At 30.8% G+C, this 19,074-nt stretch overlaps 2 protein-coding genes, 1 long non-coding RNA gene and 1 other non-coding gene across 8 annotated transcripts; 1 reads left to right on the top strand and 3 right to left on the bottom strand.

The window, feature by feature from the left end:
• Positions 1-5,028: 5,028 nt before the first annotated feature.
• Positions 5,029-5,099, bottom strand: TRNAG-GCC. The gene has a single exon. It is a non-coding gene; the product is annotated as a tRNA-Gly (tRNA).
• Positions 5,100-6,366: 1,267 nt separating this feature from the next.
• Positions 6,367-11,443, bottom strand: LOC110608494 (receptor-like protein 35). The gene is made up of 2 exons (XM_021747736.2): positions 11,267-11,443; positions 6,367-8,170 (listed from the first exon to the last, which is right to left on the bottom strand). Exon 2 carries the CDS (start codon positions 7,979-7,981, stop codon positions 6,692-6,694), a length of 1,290 nt encoding a protein of 429 aa, XP_021603428.1. The 5' UTR covers positions 7,982-8,170; positions 11,267-11,443; the 3' UTR covers positions 6,367-6,691.
• LOC122722310 lies at positions 8,164-9,997 on the top strand. Its single transcript, XR_006349275.1, has 4 exons — positions 8,164-8,792; positions 8,961-9,050; positions 9,224-9,466; positions 9,547-9,997. It is a non-coding gene; the product is annotated as an uncharacterized LOC122722310 (long non-coding RNA).
• Positions 11,444-14,256: 2,813 nt separating the features above from the next.
• Positions 14,257-18,730, bottom strand: LOC110609792. 5 transcript variants are annotated; one of them, XM_021749594.2, is made up of 8 exons: positions 18,247-18,730; positions 16,788-18,041; positions 16,335-16,682; positions 16,171-16,225; positions 15,702-15,850; positions 15,412-15,498; positions 14,763-14,891; positions 14,257-14,595 (listed from the first exon to the last, which is right to left on the bottom strand). In XM_021749594.2, the coding sequence occupies exons 1-8, from the start codon at positions 18,316-18,318 to the stop codon at positions 14,491-14,493; spliced, it is 2,199 nt and encodes a 732-aa protein (XP_021605286.1). In that variant the 5' UTR covers positions 18,319-18,730; the 3' UTR covers positions 14,257-14,490. The 5 variants fall into 5 exon arrangements, with proteins under 5 accessions (XP_021605286.1, XP_021605287.1, XP_021605285.1 ...); XM_021749595.2 differs by having other exon boundaries at positions 16,335-18,133; XM_021749593.2 differs by having other exon boundaries at positions 16,335-18,041.
• Between the last annotated feature and the right edge of the window lie 344 nt (positions 18,731-19,074).

The raw sequence follows: 19,074 nt of genomic DNA, 5'->3' as shown, positions 1-19,074 counted from the left end.
ATTTCAAAACACAGGCCGTTACAATTTTCTTATTTTCTCATTTATTTATTTTAGTTGCCATGAAAGTAGATAGGAGAAGTAGGTTTCATATTTTATATATATAATTTTGAAAATGTTCAATTTCTTCTCATTGATTACGACCATCACTGGACAATTAGCCTTTCTGACTTTTTGTTTTTTTAATTTTACTTTGGACGTAGTCTTCTTGATGTTAAAACTTTTAACCCTATCTTGCATAAGACATTTTTTTTCAACATTCAAAATTAAAAAATTATTAATTTTAATGAGTCAATACGTAGTTTTATTAGGGTGTAAGAAATTAAGAGCTCTCTCAATCTTATAAAATTAGACAATGATGCAAGAAGAGTTTCAATCGTGCGCAATTTTGGATGTTGGTGTTTTTTTTTTTCCTAATTTTATTTCTAATTGGATGGCAAACTTGATAAATAAACAATTTTATAAAACTTTTTACCAGATCAAAGATGTCGACCTTCATGTGAGTATTGATTAACCCATTTTGTGAATTATTTATTATTTTATTTTAATATCATGTTTTAAGTAATACTTTTAATTTTGAATACTAAAAATTTTAAAAATAATTATTTATATTTACATTAAAATATAATTATATATAAAAATTTGATCCGATGATATGTAATTTTATTTATAAGAATTTTTAATAAAATTCACATTTCCGATAATAAAACGAGATTTCACGAAAGTTAATAGTCTCATATTCACTAGTTAATACTAACTGAATTTTTAAAAAATTTAATAATTTAACTCTATTTTTTTATAATATAAAAATTAATAAATAGATCAAACTATATATTTTTACATAATTAATTTTAAATTATAAACAATTCATTACACTTACTATGTTTTCAATTTACTATTTTGAACATTAGAGTCTCACATTTATTTTTTATAAATTTATTAATTATAACATAATTTCATTTCAACCACATCAATTCTAATATTATTTTAAATATTAAATATAAATATTAAATTTTAAATTTTAAAATCAATTAATTAATAAATTATTTTACAATTATTTTTTAATAATAGTTATAAATATATGACAATTTTAAACTGTCATCAATAAAATTTTAAATATAAATTTTTTTAAAAAAATATAATGTTTAGTGAATAATCATTTAAATATTTAAATATTTTTTTTTGAAATGAGAATATTTTAGTATTATAATTTATTTTACTTATATATATGTATGCACATATGTGCACGTAATGAAACATTTAAAGATCTTAGAGTACTAACTCAGCAAAATAATAAAAAAATAATTCACTTTAGAGATATAGAATATAATGAGCATAGTTTTATAATCCGTGAAATTATAAACTTAAAACTTTCAAAATTTTTATTTGATGTAGTAAAAAAATTAGTTAATCAACATTTTGTATAAGATTGTAATAGGTTGAATTTGAAAACTTTTTCAATAAAAGTTAATCTTAATTTTATAAAATTATTTTTATATAAAAAAAATAAAAATATTACATCACCCGAGTGCCTCAAAATGGTTCTAAAAAGATTTTAAGAATAATTATGCTCATATCAAATTCGAGAAAATATTAAAAAAATATTTTAAAAAATATATATATATATATATATATATATTTTTGGATCAGTAACGTAAATTTAGTATCACATGTAATGATTAATTGATACTCTAAATCAATTAAAATAAGACATATCAACAAATAAAATGAATTATTAATTATTTTTTATTGACCGGGGATTATTATTAAATTTTTAATTTTTTTAAAAAATTATTAATTTATTTAAATTTTTAACATCATTTGATTAAAATAATATTATATTTTATAAAATTCAAGTAAAACAACATTATATGTTAAAAAATCGTTAGTGGTATTGAATATTTATATTATTTAATTTATATAATTTTAATTAATTATATATATTATTTAGTGATTGTAATTTTTAATATTTATATTATTTAATTGTTCTAATTCAAAATATAATAAATTGACAATTTTTTTGCAATTTAATTACTTAGCAAAATAAAATGAAAGAAATTTAGCAAATATAATAAATTTAGGGTTTGGTTTAAGCAAAGCATGCTTCAAAAGCACACAAAACAGCAACGCACTTTTCCAAATTGCTTCTTTGTCCCTTCCGCCGCCCCCACGTGCTAATACTAAGTCCCACCAAGCAATCCCCTCTTTAGCCCGTCAGCGTTGAATTTCAGAGCCAAAGAACGTTTTTATTTATGGAAAAAAAATTATATTTTCAAATAAATAAATTTCTAAAAATAATATATTTTTATTTAATTATCTATGTTACTAAAATATATAATATTTTATTTTCTAACTAAACATTTAACTTTTTATATTAATTGTCCATGAAAACTCGTAATTTAATTTGTACACTACAAAACCCTAAACCAATACAACCATGGGTTTCTTATTTTTATGATATTGTGTGGATTTTTACAATTTTTTTTTTTTGGTCTGACTTGGCAGCAGTTGAATAAGACTTTTTATCCACTTAAATACAATAAATTAAAAGGACACGCAATAAAATAGCAGTAATAAAGACCAAATTGTAATTATTATTGAAAGCAAAAGATCAAATAAAAATGATCACAAACCAAGCAAGAAATTATTTTAAATATATGAGAAAGATATGTAGTATGGTAATCCGTTAACATCAGTGTAATTATTATACAAATTACTTCTGATTTGTCTGATCTTATATCTGATGACATAGATGGGATCCAATAAGCAACTTGATGTTATCACAAAAAAAGAAAAAAAAATCTACATGGGTTTCTTGTTCTAGGGTTAACTTTTATTATAGCTAGAGATTCTTACTTCAATATAAAGTCATCCTGACCTCACGTACCAATCTTGATTAATATCTCCTAAATGGGTACATGTCAAATGGTTTTTTTTTTAAAAAATATATATATAAATTTACAAAGAAATCATTGTCATGGATTGATTAATATGGTGGCGGTGGTGGTGGAGGTGGAGGTGGAGAAAGGGTGTGGATGCATTTTGATATTTAAATTTGGATTGCCTTTTCAATAATGGAAGTCTTTGATGGATATGTGGGCAAGGAACTTAGTGGTGGTGCATGTCCCATTTCATATTAGACTATTTTTCCAATGGTTTGGCTATGCATGTAAAACAACAGGAGGTGAAGTACTTATCTGCCTTTTGGGTTTTAATTTCATTATCCTTAGCTTCATCAAACCACAATTATATTAATTGAAAATAAAGTAAGCTCCATTGAGTACCAATGGAGTTGTACATGTTAAAATATAAAATTAATTAAATGTTTAAATTAATATTAAAAGACTTGCTCAAACTTGACTGCTTATGGGACTTTTAGCCCATTAAAAAAAATTGTCATGCTTTTTGGGAGATGAAAGATCCTATGGTTGTTGATTAATTGTTTATTGTAGACTTTTTTCTGAATTTTGTACAATAATTTATAAGAATAGTCATCAATGAGGTAAGTTAATTTGTTTCCAATTACTAGAAATAAATCACATATATATATAAGAAATTTATATTATAAAATCATTTTTTTAAGTTAAAAAAAAAAATCTTTCACTTATTATATTTCTAAATATGAGAAATAATTTTTAAAAAAGAATTAATTGAGTTCCTTTAGATTTTCAGTAGTCAAATAGGAATATGGGAATTTACCTGTCAAAATTTATAAATTTTTCTAGTAAAATTTCTCCATCATTACTCAAGGAGATTATAGTATTCAAACCATTGGAGAGAGTCTCGCAATTGTTAAGAAGATCAATACTAAGGAAATTGCGAAATGACTTTTGATTCATTCTTTACTTTAAAGAACATTATTTACTTGAAAAAAAAAAAAAGTGTGAACGTTTGAATTACAAGTGGAAAGAAAATGCCAAAGAATAAACAAATATTTAGCATGGATTTGAGTTAACTAATGACGGTGTCATACGCTAGATAATAATAATAATAATTTCCAAGGTGATAGTGAAGAAACTTGAAGTCCATGTTTGAGCAGGCTGCGGTTTGATTATGCACCTGAGAAACCACACCTTTGCTTGTATGAGGATGATAAGTGCTGGAGCAAGCTGCAACTTAATTTTTATATTTTTTACTTATTTTCCAGTCAGTCCAATACTGGTTTACCATTTCTTTTTTATAATATTAAAATTAATCTTTTAATTCAAAATGTTGTTTAATTAATTATTCAGTACGTAGTTTGAGATTAGTGAAATTGAATTCAAAGTCCTCATTGGATATGGTCCTCTGACTTTGGGGTTTTTCTTTGCTTTGACCAATTTGGCTTCTGCATCTCTTTTCTGTAAATAAACTAAACATTTCTTGATTAAACATTTATTTCTATGAAGAAAACGAATGAAAGAAAATAAACAAATACATTGAAATCTTCTGATTTCATCACGCTGTTGACTTTCCCCCTCTTTCCCATATTATCATCCTTTGAATTATTCATTATTTTATTTTTAATAATATATTTTAATTTGAAATTCTTAATTATAATTTTATTTGAAATGTTATTTTTTTTATTAAATAAGTTAATTTTTTAGCTAATAAAATACAAAATTAGAAATGAAGAAATTATGCCACGTATAACTTTTCCAAATATTATTATTGGCACAAGTAGTAAAATCTTGTGAAGTCATTTATGATGTTATCGCTTTTATTTCCTTTTTAAAAAAAGATAAAATAATTATCCTACATGGATAATACTCAAATAATAAATGGGATGAGAAATAAAAATACTTCAATTGAATATGTCTATGGGCTTAAAGGGAACTCAGGCTCAAATCAAATCATTTTCAACTTCCAAACAAAAGAAGAAGCTCATTTTAGATGGACTAGGCTGGTGAGCCCAAATCTGAAAAATTGTCTTATGGAACCATTCCCATTTAAAAAGGCTAGTAAGCCCATTTACTTGTACATATTATTTAGATACATCAATGTCCCCATCATAAAAGATGTATGAACTTTAAAGCTGAAAAAGTAAAAAGCTGCACCAGCCGGGAATCGAACCCGGGTCTGTACCGTGGCAGGGTACTATTCTACCACTAGACCACTGGTGCTAGGATGTTGTTCTCTTGTAATTTTCAAACTATATTGGTTACATGTAAGTTCTGTTGTAATAAGGTTTTTAAGCAATTATAACTAATATTTATTTATGCTTGCGATTTGTAATTGTATTTTTGTTTTCAAATTATGATGTTAGACTAAATATATTTATATTTATCCATTCAATAAAAAAAGAAAAATAGATATTTTTATTATATATAGGGAATTACATTATTGCAACCTTCCTTACGGAAGAAAAACAGATTGAGGACAGATCACAGAAGGACTGAAGCATATTTTATTTTAATCAATTAAACTAAAAAATTCAGCATATGCAAGTACAACTAGAATTATAAAATTATCATAATTTCATTTTGATGTTTTCAAAGTTAAGGTGGTAAAAAATTATCGTAATACTTAAAATTTAAAAATGAAAAAATATATATAATATAGTACGTTTATTTCGTTTATTCCATGGTTGGGAAGTTGGAATCACGAAACGAGAGGCAAATTTTAAATTTTAATTGCTCGGTTGTTCTCGTTTTTAGCGTGAATGACAATGGCTGTGCAGTTCATTAGTGTTTTAAAGCACTTAATCGCTTCATCTTCCCGCAGAATCTCTTGCTATGAAGTATTTAAATTAACTTTAGAAAGAATTTTTCAGTCGTTCCCCTTTCATTTCTAGTAAGTATTGCTCCTTTTTTATTGTGACCGCCCATTGTTTTCTGCCTGTTTCAGATACGAGATTGTCCTCATTCGGATAATAGAATTTTCTCTCTGATTTCGCTTATTTTTTCTTTATTCGAATTTTTTGATTCTGATTTTGCTTATTTTTTCTCTCCGTGTCCGAGCTGACTCCTAGATAACTTGTTTACTTTTTTGTGTTTTTTGCTTGACATCTCCACGAACATCCATAGTGCGGTCAATTTTCGCGCTAGATTCTTGAAGGAGATAAAAAAATTTTTCTCGTAAAAATATATTACAAGGTCATAAATGCAGCAAACAAAATTTATAAAAACTTGATAAATTTAAAAAATTATAATAAAATCATTCTCCAAAGCAACAAGTATTGAAAGTAAACTTGTTTGTTTGTTTGTTTGTTTATGCTTTAATGATATTTTTTTATTTTTTGACAAAAAAATATATTTTTTATTAAGTTTAAATTTACATTTAAAATTATTTTATCCAAATACAAGGTTAATTCATATTATTAAATTAATTTTTTTTAAACATTATTAGATTATTTTTTAAAATTGATAAATTTTATTAAAAAAAAAAAGATAATGCAGAAAAAAAAGACCACGTGAATAGATTCGTATACATACTCGGCCCCAAAAACAAATCGAGTGCATAGTGGACCACAAGCACCCAGCACAGCAGCTACGCTCTACGAGACCACTTCTTGCGCGTCTACCCCACCTCCCATAAATTCACGTGGACACCAACATTGTTGTGTCAGAGGATGGCCGAAAAAATCTAGGGTTTGATCTTGATCATCACCTTTCTCTCTCGTACGTCTTCCTCCTCATTATTATTAAACTTGTTTTTAATTAATTAATCCACGTACATATTATTGACAAAAACTACAGTAATTACATGGATTTGTTTAGGGAATGAAAGGGCTAAAGCTTTTACACGCCATTAGCGATTTCTGATCACCACCCTGACAGAAAAATAACGTCACCGGACATCGGAACAAGCAGTTGTCGTTTAGTCTCACGTCCGCTGACCCTGCTTTCAGCTCCATTAACGCCACCGGGATCGGCCCAAACAAGTAGTTTCCTCCCAGCAATAGCCTCGCAAACGGCAAGAATTCGGTCCCCTGCTCGGCTGTTTTAATGCCGAATTGGGTTGGTATCATCCCTGTCAATTTGTTGTTCTCTAGTGACAATGCTGATAGCTTTGGCATCAAGGCCAGAAACGTGGGTAAAAGTCCTTGAAGTTGGTTGTTGCTTAAATCGATGGCTATCAGTTCACTCTGAATGGCCGTCGAAGTAGCAATAGGTGCTGGTGATTGTATGGCTGTGAAGTAATTGAATGAGAGAGTGAGCTGTTGAAGAGATGGGTGGTTAAAGAGAAGGGAAGGGGCGGAGCCGCTGAGTTTATTGCGACTCAGATCCAGTACTTGTAAATAACCCAAGTTTTTGAAACTTTCCGGGATGCTTCCTTCCAAGCTATTGTTTCTCATGGAGATTTGAACCAGAGATGGTGAAAGTGTAGCTGGGACTTTACCGGATATGGCATTGTCACTAGCATCTAAAAAGTAGAGGTTTTTCAGAGAACCCAACTCGGGAAACTCACCATTCAGCTTGTTCGACTGAATTTCCAGCCTTCTTAAGCTAATCAAACCATTGAAACTTGCAGGAATCGTGCCTTGAAGAATGTTGTTATCGAGGTATAGCTCCTCGAGGTTAGGGAGTGAGCCAAGCGACACAGGTATCTGGCCAGAAAACCAGTTTCTTGAAAGGCTGAGTCGACTCAAACGAGTGAGATTGGAGAAGGACTCGGGAATTTGGCCATAGAAATTATTACTAGACAGGTCCATAATCTGCAAATAAGGGAGGTTCCAAGAAAAGTTAACAAGCGAGCCGGAGTAACCAGCCTGATCAAGACTGAGTTCGGTGACTCGACTAGTGCCGGAGACAAGAAGGTCGCACCTGAACCCACAGGTGAACCGCTCACTGAACAAGTTATCGCAAGGGTCAACAGAGAAGTCCCAAGAGCTCAAGCAGGAGCCAGGGGTGACAGAAGTTGGGTCAAGCCCATTTTTAAGCTCTTTCAAAACCTCAACATCTTGCCAATAAGTCTTTGATTCTACACTTATCAAGCATAAACTCATCAATGTAAGCAGCATCAGAAGCAGAGAAGGCAGAGAAAAACCAACGAGATCACCCATTTGGTAAACTTCTCAAAAGAATTTGATGTGGACGGTGGATTGAAGATTAAAGAAACAAGATAAGGAGGATGGAAGTGAAGTGAAGAGAGAAGAAAGAAGAGGATGAAAAGACCGGAAACTTTGAGTAGGAGAATCAGAAATAGTCCGAAGCGGGACAAATGGAGACGACAGGAAAAAGAGAGAAATGGGCTTTTAAATTTGGGTAATTTACGATTTAGTCCCTGGATATTGCCATTATTAACAAGTCAGTTCCTGTATTTTCAGAAACCTATTAAAACGTCCTTATATAATCAAAACGTTAACAAATCAGTCCTTCCATCCACTATTACCCTCTTTTCCGTTAAAAATAAGATGAAAAGACCAAAATAACCTTAGTGTAACTTTTCCCCAAATCGATAATTTCTCTTCTCAAATCCCTATCCTCTCTCTCTCTTCTCCCGAAAATGAAAACCTCTGTTCCGAAATCCCTAATTTCTCTTTTCTTCCCAAATCGATAACCTCTCTCTTCCTAAATCCCTAACTTTCTGTCTTCTCCCAAGTCGATAACTTCTCTTCTCAAATCTCTAACTTCCATCTTCTTCCCTAAATCCTCTCTTCTCGATTTTGTTGGTTTTTATCGAAGAGAAGTTGGGTTCTGTCGAAGAGAAGTTGTGGTCTCGATTTTGTTGGTTTTTATCGAAGATAAGTTGGGTTCTGTCGAAGAGAAGTTGTGGTCCCGATTTTGTTGGTTTTTATCGAAGAGAAGTTGGGTTCTGTTGAAGAGAAGTTGTGGTCCCGATTTTGTTGGTTTCTGTCAAACAACTGGGGAAAGGTAACTTTTTGTGCTTTCTTTTATTTTTTTTTTCTTTGGATGTGTGATCATAATATTTGTATTATAGTAAAACATGTGGGTACCACTTACTGTTACTGATAGTTTTAGAGTATGTTTTTTTTTCAGGAGATTTTGACTAATTAAAGAATGTGTGATTCATGTGTGCAGGTCTGAAAACATGGCTGTGGAAGAGAGATTTACTGTGGTGTTGACATATGAAAACAAAACCGATTCTTTATATAATGTCCCTATTGCAAGGTATTCGTACATATCCTTGTTGTTTGATGTTTATAAGTTGTTTAACATAGCTGCATCATTTGTTTCGTTTGTTACTGGTAGTGGGATGAGTGTAGAAAATGATGATGATTTAATGTTGGCTTTTGAGTTGTACAAACATAGTCATAAATTGCCATGAATATTATACTGTGCAGTGCTATTCAAGAGTTTATGCAGGTGCCATACATCCTGTTCCTCAAACTGAGCTTAAACCTGATAATGAACACCCATCAATGTTGCCACCTCCTTTGAGGAGGCAACCAGGAAGGCCAAGGAAGGCTAGAAAGAGAGATGAGAGTGAACCACCAGCAAGAGGAAGGAGGACAACAACTGTCACTTGTGCTAGGTGCTTACAAACATGCCACAATAAGAGAAGTTGTCAATATGCTGCTGTTGGGGTAACTATACCTTTGTTTGCTTGCATATAATGAATCTATTTTAACCTTTTTAACCTTTTTATGTATTTCTCTAATTGTAGGCAAATATGGCTGCAAGTCAAAAGAAGAGAAAACACACTACTGCATCAAGTGCGGGGACTTCAAGAGGGGTTAATACTAATCAAGTGGGATCAAGTGGTGGACCAACTATCTAAAGGAGCCTTTGGAATATCCAATGATCTTTTTGAGAATGTTGTTAGTTGATGGGATATAATTTGTACATTTTGGAAAAACATGTATTTTGGGGCATTGGATTGAGCTTTTTGTCTATTTGTAAATATTGTAAATCTGTGCACAGATTCTTTTTTGAGAGTTTATCATAGATATTGGTACAGTGCTACAAATATTGGCCTTACTTGATCATTAAAATGGCAGTAATAGATGTATGACATTGTAATGATCAAGTCTGATTTTGTAAAGTCTCATTTTGTAATACATATTTGAACAAAAAGGACATATTAATGAAGTTATGCCTTTAATTTCATTTGCTCAGCTCCAATTTTATTCATTGTGCATTTATAAAATTTGTTTGTACTTGATATTAAGTTACAGTTGGATAAATGTAACATTATCATCACTCTTCTATTACTTTTAATTTTACAACTTCTAAGTCCATTTATTTAAGTATTTAAAATTTCTTCGTCCTTTAAGTTTTAACGTTTACAATTTTTTAGTCCTTATATATTAAATTTCGAAACTATTAGGTCCTCCAGTTTTGAATCAGTACAACTGTTTGGTCCTTCATTTTAACCATTCACTTACAAGAAACTAACATGCTAAAATTCCACTCATCTAACTTAGATAAATAGTACAGAATTCATTCATACATAAAGAATATACTACAATCTGGTTCAACATAACTTCTATCTTCTGCAGCTTTATATAATGCATCTAAACAACTTTTTATGGTGTTTTTACAGCAAACACTATCAAGAGTAACAATATAATTATCATACAATTCTTCATCTGGTTCAAAATAGCTTCAATTTTTTGCAGCTTTACATGTAATTTTTTGGTCTCTTCATTAATCTTCAGCAACTCTTCTTTAATCTCTGCAATCGTTCTTGATAAGTTGGCCTTGAATACCTCTAACCCTTTACCTATACTGTTTGATGTTGGAGAGTTCACATTTGTTGGAATGCACCACCCAAGAAATGACCCACATTTGTTATCTCGACAGTAATAATACAGCTTGTTTGGATTACTAGCAGATTCAGATATGCGAACCCCCGCTCTTTTTCCACAGCAGCAATTCACATTCATGTAACCACCATCCCAGCTTCCCATCGATCCGCTGATGCCAGACATTCTCGCAAAGATAGAATGAATCCTTTAGGTGCTTGATCGTCGGCTATTATGAACGAAACGGAGGTGGGATCCTTTCAGTGCTTGATCAATGTTGAAGATAGTCTGCCGAGAGATGATGGAGTATGCTTAAAAGGGTAAAATTGGAGGTGAGAGAGTAAAGGGAGGATTGTCTGCTGAGAGATGATGAGAGGTTGTTTCTAGGGTTGTAATCGGACTGTTATGGCAAACCCATCCATACATTTCTGCTTAATAGGGATTGAAAAGGGTAAAATTGAAATTTTAAAATATTCTCTCTCCTTTTCATCTTATTTTTAACGGAAAAGAGGGTAATAGTGGATGGAAGGACTGATTTGTTAACGTTTTAATTATATAAGGACGTTTTAATAGGTTTCTGAAAATACAGGGACTGACTTGTTAATAATGGCAATACCCAGGGACTAAATCGTAAATTACCCTTTAAATTTTGCAGTGTGACATTGGGTATTGGCTCGGCTTTGCAAAATGTGATAGTGGGTGGCTTTTAACTTTGACGGGGAGACTGTCAGAGTAGTTCTGTAAATGCTCATATTTAAAGATTGGTAAGCAAGAGCTTTTGTTGGAGGCTTCAACAGTGTAATATTATTGGCTATTTAAATTTTAGTTAAAAAAAAAAAAAGGATGAATCTTGGATTGAGAGAAAGGAGAGATTGCTTGAACGAGATAAAGACACTTATGGTGATTGATATAACGACGGGTGTTTAGCTAATTTACTTCTCTTCTGTGAGTTGTGTGCAGTTGCCGTCTACGTCTAACTCTACCATTGCTTCCATATTCAAAATAAAGAAAATTATTATTTAATAATAAAGATGAATTTATTAGTTAATTTTTTAATCGTAAAAAATATATTAAAATATTTTTAATATTTTAAAAAATTTATTAATTAATAAAATACTTAGTATTCCTAAACTTAGTAAAAGCCATCAATCTCTCGAATCAAAACTCAACATGAGCCATAAAAGAATTTAAAAGGAGCTTTTCTTTTCAAAACAGCTCTATAACTCTAAATTTTAGTAATGGGTAGTCGTATAGCCCTAAACAATAAATAACAAATTCAAATTAAATATTTACAAATAACGTATAAATAAAATTAATATATAATGATAATTATAAATAAACATATAATTAATTAATATTAAAATAGAATATAGAATATAATAAAATAGTATAAATTTCAAAAAAAAATTGGTAAGTATAAATATTTTAGTTTTAGGAAAATATTTTTAATATTTTATGATATTTAAAATATTTAAAAAATTTAATTAAGAAAAAATAATTTATTGATGAAAAAAAAAATTAAGCCCTTAAAAGATTAAGTCATTTTTCATATTTTAAATGTGTTATTATATATATAAATTTATTAATATATTTTATTTTTTAAATTAAAATTAAATAATAAAAAATAAATTATTTTATTAAAAAATATTTTTATGAAATTAATTCATTTTTCATAAAAATATTTTTTATGAAAAATATTTTCAATATTTTCTGTTAAAAATATTTTTAAATTTATTTTTATAATATTTTTTAAATATAATTTACTTTCTAGAACCATATGAATGCTTAATATAATTAGTTAAGTATATAAATTTTTTCTCAAGTCATCTCGAATCTTGTTATATTGAGAAGCACTCTGAAATTTACACATTTGACGTAAAAATATACATTTTCAAAACTTCTGTAAAGAAAATTCAGTCTCTAAGTTAGATTAAAAAAATGTTCCAATTATAATATAAAATATTAGAAGTTCCCAAATGTTAACTCTTTTTATTATAATAAAATAAATAAAAATAACATTTAAACTTTAAGTAAAGTTTAAACTTTAAAGTCCAAAGTGAAAAGTTTTGAGTGAATTATAAGAATCCCTTTGAAACTTTCTTTTTTTCCCTTTCTTTAATTTCTTCTATCCCCAAGTTTTACCATCAGAATAATCCAATGATAGGTTCTTTTGAGATTCTTTCGATAATTTATAGGTCTTCATAGTTAGCAGTTGGCACTTGGCACTCATATTTTAGTTTTTTTAATCAATAATTTTACTTTTTTAAAATATTAAGATTTTCACAAAAAATATAAAATAAATTCTAACAAAATCATATATAATTTAATTATTTATATAAATAATAATTTTATAAATTTTAAAAAATAAATCTTTTCATTTCAAACAAAAAATTAAATAAAATAAATTAAATAAATTAAAATTTTACTAATTTTTTTATTTCAAATAAAAAATATTTTTTTTATTACTAGTTGCCTTTAATAAATCAATAAAATCCAATTTAATAAAACAAAATAAAATAATCAGAAAATACCCCTCACATTGTAGCGGAAAAATACAATAAAACATTGAGAAAAGGGACAGATCTACTGAAGTGAAATACATTACCTTCAGATTCTCAACAAATTTTTTTCATTTTAATTTGGAAGAAAAAAAAAAGACGTCTAGTTTATTTAGGAGTGATTTAGAGCTTTATTGGTAAACTACACCAAATCAGCTTAAGTTCTACGAGACCATACCAATTCTTACGAAATTTCAATTCTTTATTATATGATTTAATTTCTTTTAAAATAAATTATTTGTTAGCTTAAAAAAATCAAACAATTAAAATATATTTTCCCATAAAAATTAATCAAATAAAATGATCCAAATAACATAAATTATTTGTTAAATTCATTGCACTCCGTAAAACATTTTTACCGGCAATTGAAAAAATCACTTGGACCATGCAGTTAACAACAAGAAATTAAACGACTGAAACCCCAAGAAATTTGAAATCTTCCAATATAAGCAAGCAGCTGGACGTGGTTTACTATCAAGTTTCTATACTCTGGACGTCAAAGAGTTTTCTGGATATCCAGACGGTAAATGTAAAAAATCTATACCTACCTATTGGCGTGCATACTGCATAAGGCTCCTTTCCGCTCGTCCATATCAGTATGGTGAAGTCGAATATCACCAAACTCTGGACCAAAGATGTGTAAAAAGCACACACTCCGAATAAATTGATCAGTTTTTTTTTAACACCTCACACATCATCTAACGCAACACGTGATCTGAAGTTCGTCTCCAGCCTGTAATTGAGTCTGCGTCATTTATAATCAAGAGGAGAGATGCTGCAGGGTTTATAGTAATGTTGCCAATTGTCACACAATCACAAAACAAGCACATTCATTATGGTCCATTCCTTTTTCTGTCCCCTTGATCCAGATGTTTCTAGCAGTGTACAGGAAGTTGTAGATATGAGATCATGGTGGGAGCAACAGAAAATGAAATGGATAATTATGGACATTCTATCCAAATAATAATAATAATAATAATAAACGTGGGAAAAAAATTACTGCACTAGACCATTTGTAGATAATATTATATATGATCAGCTATATCCTTCATTGTTTATTATTCTTCCATATTTTATGAAGTAGGATGAATTACCAACTATATTTCATATACATAGTATGTGTTGCCATAAACACAATTATTGTCCAAGATATGAAATTTTCTTCAACATATATATAGTTGGACAGTGTACGTCCAACGCAAGGGCACACTATTACAAGACTGGCTTTTGTACGCCTAATGAAGCTTGATATGGGACATAGAGGAAACAATTGATTGCTTTGTTTACTCATGAAATCCCTTCTGATCATTCATATTTGATATTGTTTTGCTGGTGGATTTTGGTGGCATTTGCCAGATGCTGACCCACACATTTGCTATCAAATTCAAACACAAATGCCATTCCCCCAATCTGTAGATCCAATACTAGCAATAAATTAATTCTCTCGTTACTGAACAACAGATCAGTGCAAGCAATATAATGATCGCAAAGGAAAAGCATAAATTGAATATAAGACGGCAAAACCACTCAAACAGCTTAAAGCTTATTAAACAGGAAGATAACGGGAAACCACATACCTCGATCAAACTATTTGAACGAAGACTCATACTCTGTCCAATAGCAATTTCTTTGCCATTCAAAAATACTAGGCTCTTACCAAGGTTCTTCAACAAGAAGGAACCATCTGCTTCCATTTTTATAAGTGCCTAGCAACAACCAGTCACAATTCCATACAATTAAAGGCCACAGGGTACATCAAGGAACTAAAGGGGGGTATTTGATTGACATGAATGGAATTGTGAAAAGTTACACAGTAACATCTGAACAGAACCATCTTCCATACACAGAACAGTTTGCTCTGAACTACAGGATTTCAAAGGTGAGGAAATAATGTCAGGGCCCTGGATTGAACTCAAAGAATCCTAAAATATTCAAATTCAATCATAAAGGCGAAAAAATTTTCCTGATAAGTACTATTCGCCTTTGATTGCTTCTTCTTTCTTAATTTCTTTATTTTTATTTCTAATTCCTTGTGTCTGCATCACTTTAACAAAATCATAGACAAAGATAATATGTCAGAAAGTGCAACACCATTTGAGTCTCCATCAATAAATTAAAGAGAAGATTATAACATTAAATAAAAGAACAAGGAAATTAATATGATCCACCCAACCAGCTTTAAATGCAAATATGAATTGCATCAGAAGACACTGAAACATATGCAACCTGACGTCTTGATATTTTGTTGGCAGGTCCTTCTCTTCCCAAGTCAATGTCAACTTCCATATCATTTGTTGCTCTGCCAAGTATGACCTATAAGGTAGGAGGAGGTCACATATAAAAAGGTAAAAAATATTGCACAAACTCTAACAATAAACAAAAGCTGAGAGATTAATCACAGTCATAAGCACAAACTAATAGATTAATCTTGATTCTTGAACAAAAATCAATTAAGAGTATAACTGCTACCACTTATGCTATTGGAAAAAGAAAGGTGAAACATTAGTTTAACATACCTCAGTTTCCCTTATATAATGCTTCAAATGACGCCCATACAAGACAGCAAATGCTCCTCGAGAAGCAATCACTCTTTGTACAGATGACTGGGCACATTGCTCCAATCTTATAATTGTCCGTCTGGTATCCTCATTTTGATAACTTGAGACTGGAATTTAGGAAGAGAAAAGCTAAAGCCCACTTATCTGGAGATAACTACACTTGATTTATTTTAACTTAGTGGCTACAAGAATCAAAATATTTCTCATATTAATTAATTAGCTCCCTTCACTAGGACAATTAATTGGTAACCACCAGGAGATATTCATAATATGGAAGGCAAATATCATCTGAACATATACAATTAATAGCATAGGTCATAACTACATTTGTGACTGTTAGAATAGCAGAATTTGCAACACATAGTTTCAAGGATAAACTTACATGTAGAATGGAAAATATACTAAAAGCGAAACATCCATAAGTTACCTTGCCTATCAATAGAAGAATCTGTATCATCAGGGCATAAGTCCATATCAAGTATCTGAAAGGAAGAACCATAATGTTAATCAGAGAAAGAACTTAAAAACAAGTTGAAAGAAGACAGAAGATCAAGCTGAATCCCCCAAAATAACACATTTAGTCAGATTTACCATGGCTTCGATGTCAGAATAGGATGGAATTTCTTCATCGTCAATATCAGATTCTTCCTGATTTAATGTTAAGGGTTTGGCTTCTGGTACTGAAGTTACTCGTTTAGGGGAGCATGGTTTTGCATATAATGGCAAACACGTAGCATTACATGCATGTAATGCCTCTGCCTTTACTGATCCAACTGGGCCAGAAATTAGAGTTTCCTGTGTTGTCCTGCATTGGTTGGTGTATCCCTCAGCATTGCCAGCCTGTCTGGACGCTACATCATCAGGAGATTCACATTTCATTCCACAGCCACCGAGTTGGTTGCCTGGGTTGGTTGCTGGCAATATGTCCAGTCTTGTCATCTGGGGAGCAATTCGAGATTGTGCAGGATTTGCTTCTTTGTTCATCAAGCTTTGCTGTTGTTTGTCATTCTTTAAATTAGCATGTGAATAAGATGAGTAACTAACCTCTTTAGATTGCGTTCTCATTATGGAAGAAGCATATTCTTTAGGAAAGAAAACATCATCATTGGATGGGATGTCAGGGTCTTCACTGTTTAAAGTACACTCCATCTCTCCATCACATTGCTCTGAAGAACATGGATGTGCTGCTGATGTGGATGATGGTAAACTGATTTCTGAGCACAAAAAACCATGCTGCTCAACATCACTAGAAAGTGACCTTTCAACAACAGGCTCTAACTCTGCACGGCATGCCTTGGCAAGAATTTGGTTTTTATCTGAAACTATTGTCTTCGATTCTTTAATATTTAGTGCTTTACCATGAATATCATTAGGAAAATTCACCAAAGCTCCGTCATAACAGAATTTATCTATTGTGTCTTTCCCATTCACATCCACTAAAAGCAGCTCATCCTCATTTGCAAAGTTCAAAAGCGACTGTGAAAGATCTGCATAATCACATTCTGGGATTGCATTTGAATTATTAAGTACATCAACATCATGTTTATCTTGCAACATTGCCCCCGAATGGACAACATCCATTCCTGATAAACTTATTTTATCACCATCTAGTTCCATACCATCACGATGCAACTGCGCTTCTTGTTTATCTTTATCTTCAATGCTTATACTAACTGGCATTGCAGGTGGAGAAATGTCCTTCATCGTTTCCCATAATGCTAGAGGAGAGGAAAGTCCCTCTGCATGAAACGAAGGAATACTTTCTGGCAACGGATGTTCCAATGCCATCTCCTGACCTCTCTCACAACTCGGAAAATCTACTGATCCATCTCTCACATTACATGGAATACTTTTGCATCCATTATCTTTCTCAAAAGAGGGAAAGTCCACAGGAAGTTCATTATCCTTTCCAACAAATCCAAGATGGTTTTGATTACGTTCTCCAAACATGCAACTTCCACCAAGTGGCTGACTGTCAAATGGCATATTGTCTCCAAAACTAGCCTCTGGTGCACCAATAAAACTGATACTAGGAGAGTCACCAGGTCGGACACAAGTTTTCTTCCTCCTGGCATAGTACATTCGTCTAACTGTTTCAAGCTTTCTTTTAGCAGAAATGTCCGCACTAACTTTGGAATTGGGGACAGGAAGTTCAAATTCCACCATGCGAGCTGAAGCTTCAGCTGAAATAACAGGGTCATATAGGAGAGAATACCACCTATCACGCAATTCACTGACTGTAAATTTTCTTGAGAATCTCACTGCTCCTTTAGCAAGTGCTTCCAAAGAAGCGCCTGCCTGAAATAACAAACACCGCCAAAATGAAAACAGGAAAAATTCGCATATTTTCCTTCACAAACTGATTCCAAAATTCCATTTCGGAAAATCACCTAGGGTTTCAAAATAGCAGGAAAACAAGAGCAGATAAAGTAAAATTTGAAGACTATGATGATTATAAGTTGGCAGTGTGAAGGAATAGAACGAAATGAAAAGGGAAATATACCTCAACGGCGTTCTTCAATAAGAGGTCATCTTCAGGGATCCATGGAGGAACTGAAGCAGCAAGGGCTGTCATTTCCGATATAATTGTATCTCTATATCTAAGAAAACAGTAAATTGTGGTCCAATTCAAGAAGAAATTGAGCTTTTAAATCTATGAATTTCCATGGAAATTAACAGAAAACCAAAAATTCCGAAAATTAATTCCTGGGAATTAGAGTACTTCGAGAGACTTGCTGCAGCTTGCTTCGGCGGATGGACATCGGCGGTTAAGTTAAGTATGAGATTTTTTAATTAATATAATTTAAATAACTTTATCAAGTTCTTTAATTTAGAGAAATTCTTCGTGTGAAACGTGTCATGCAAATTCTTGTAAGTAGCAAAATTTATAAAAGAATAAATTCCTTTATTAAAGGACAATTGTCATCCGTTCTCTCTAGCAAACTTTTCTCCCAGTCCTTCAACCGATTTCCTTCTGGAAAACTCGATCTGACACTCTTGGCGTCTCTTTCCCTCCTCATTTTTCAAATATATATATACGTCCTTAATTAGAGGTTTTTACATAGATTCATAGTATGAATAGTAAGTATATTCGGCTTTTGATTCCACCATACTCTAACGAGATAAATTTAAATAATATATAATCAAATTTTATTATGAGTTTGAATTTGATTTTAAAAATTAATACGTGCAGCAATCTACTATATTATATGTCAATCACGATATTCATTAATATAAATAATTAATTTAATTTAGAAAAATATATTTTATAATTTTATATGTTTTCTTCAAAATTAGAATTTAAATATTTTTTAAAAATATTATTTTTTCA

This window comes from Manihot esculenta, chromosome 2, assembly GCF_001659605.2.
Source record: "Manihot esculenta cultivar AM560-2 chromosome 2, M.esculenta_v8, whole genome shotgun sequence".
Taxonomy (NCBI): domain Eukaryota; kingdom Viridiplantae; phylum Streptophyta; class Magnoliopsida; order Malpighiales; family Euphorbiaceae; genus Manihot; species Manihot esculenta.
The sequence above is the reverse complement of the archived record's forward strand: the minus strand, read 5'-3'. Positions and strand labels throughout refer to the sequence as shown.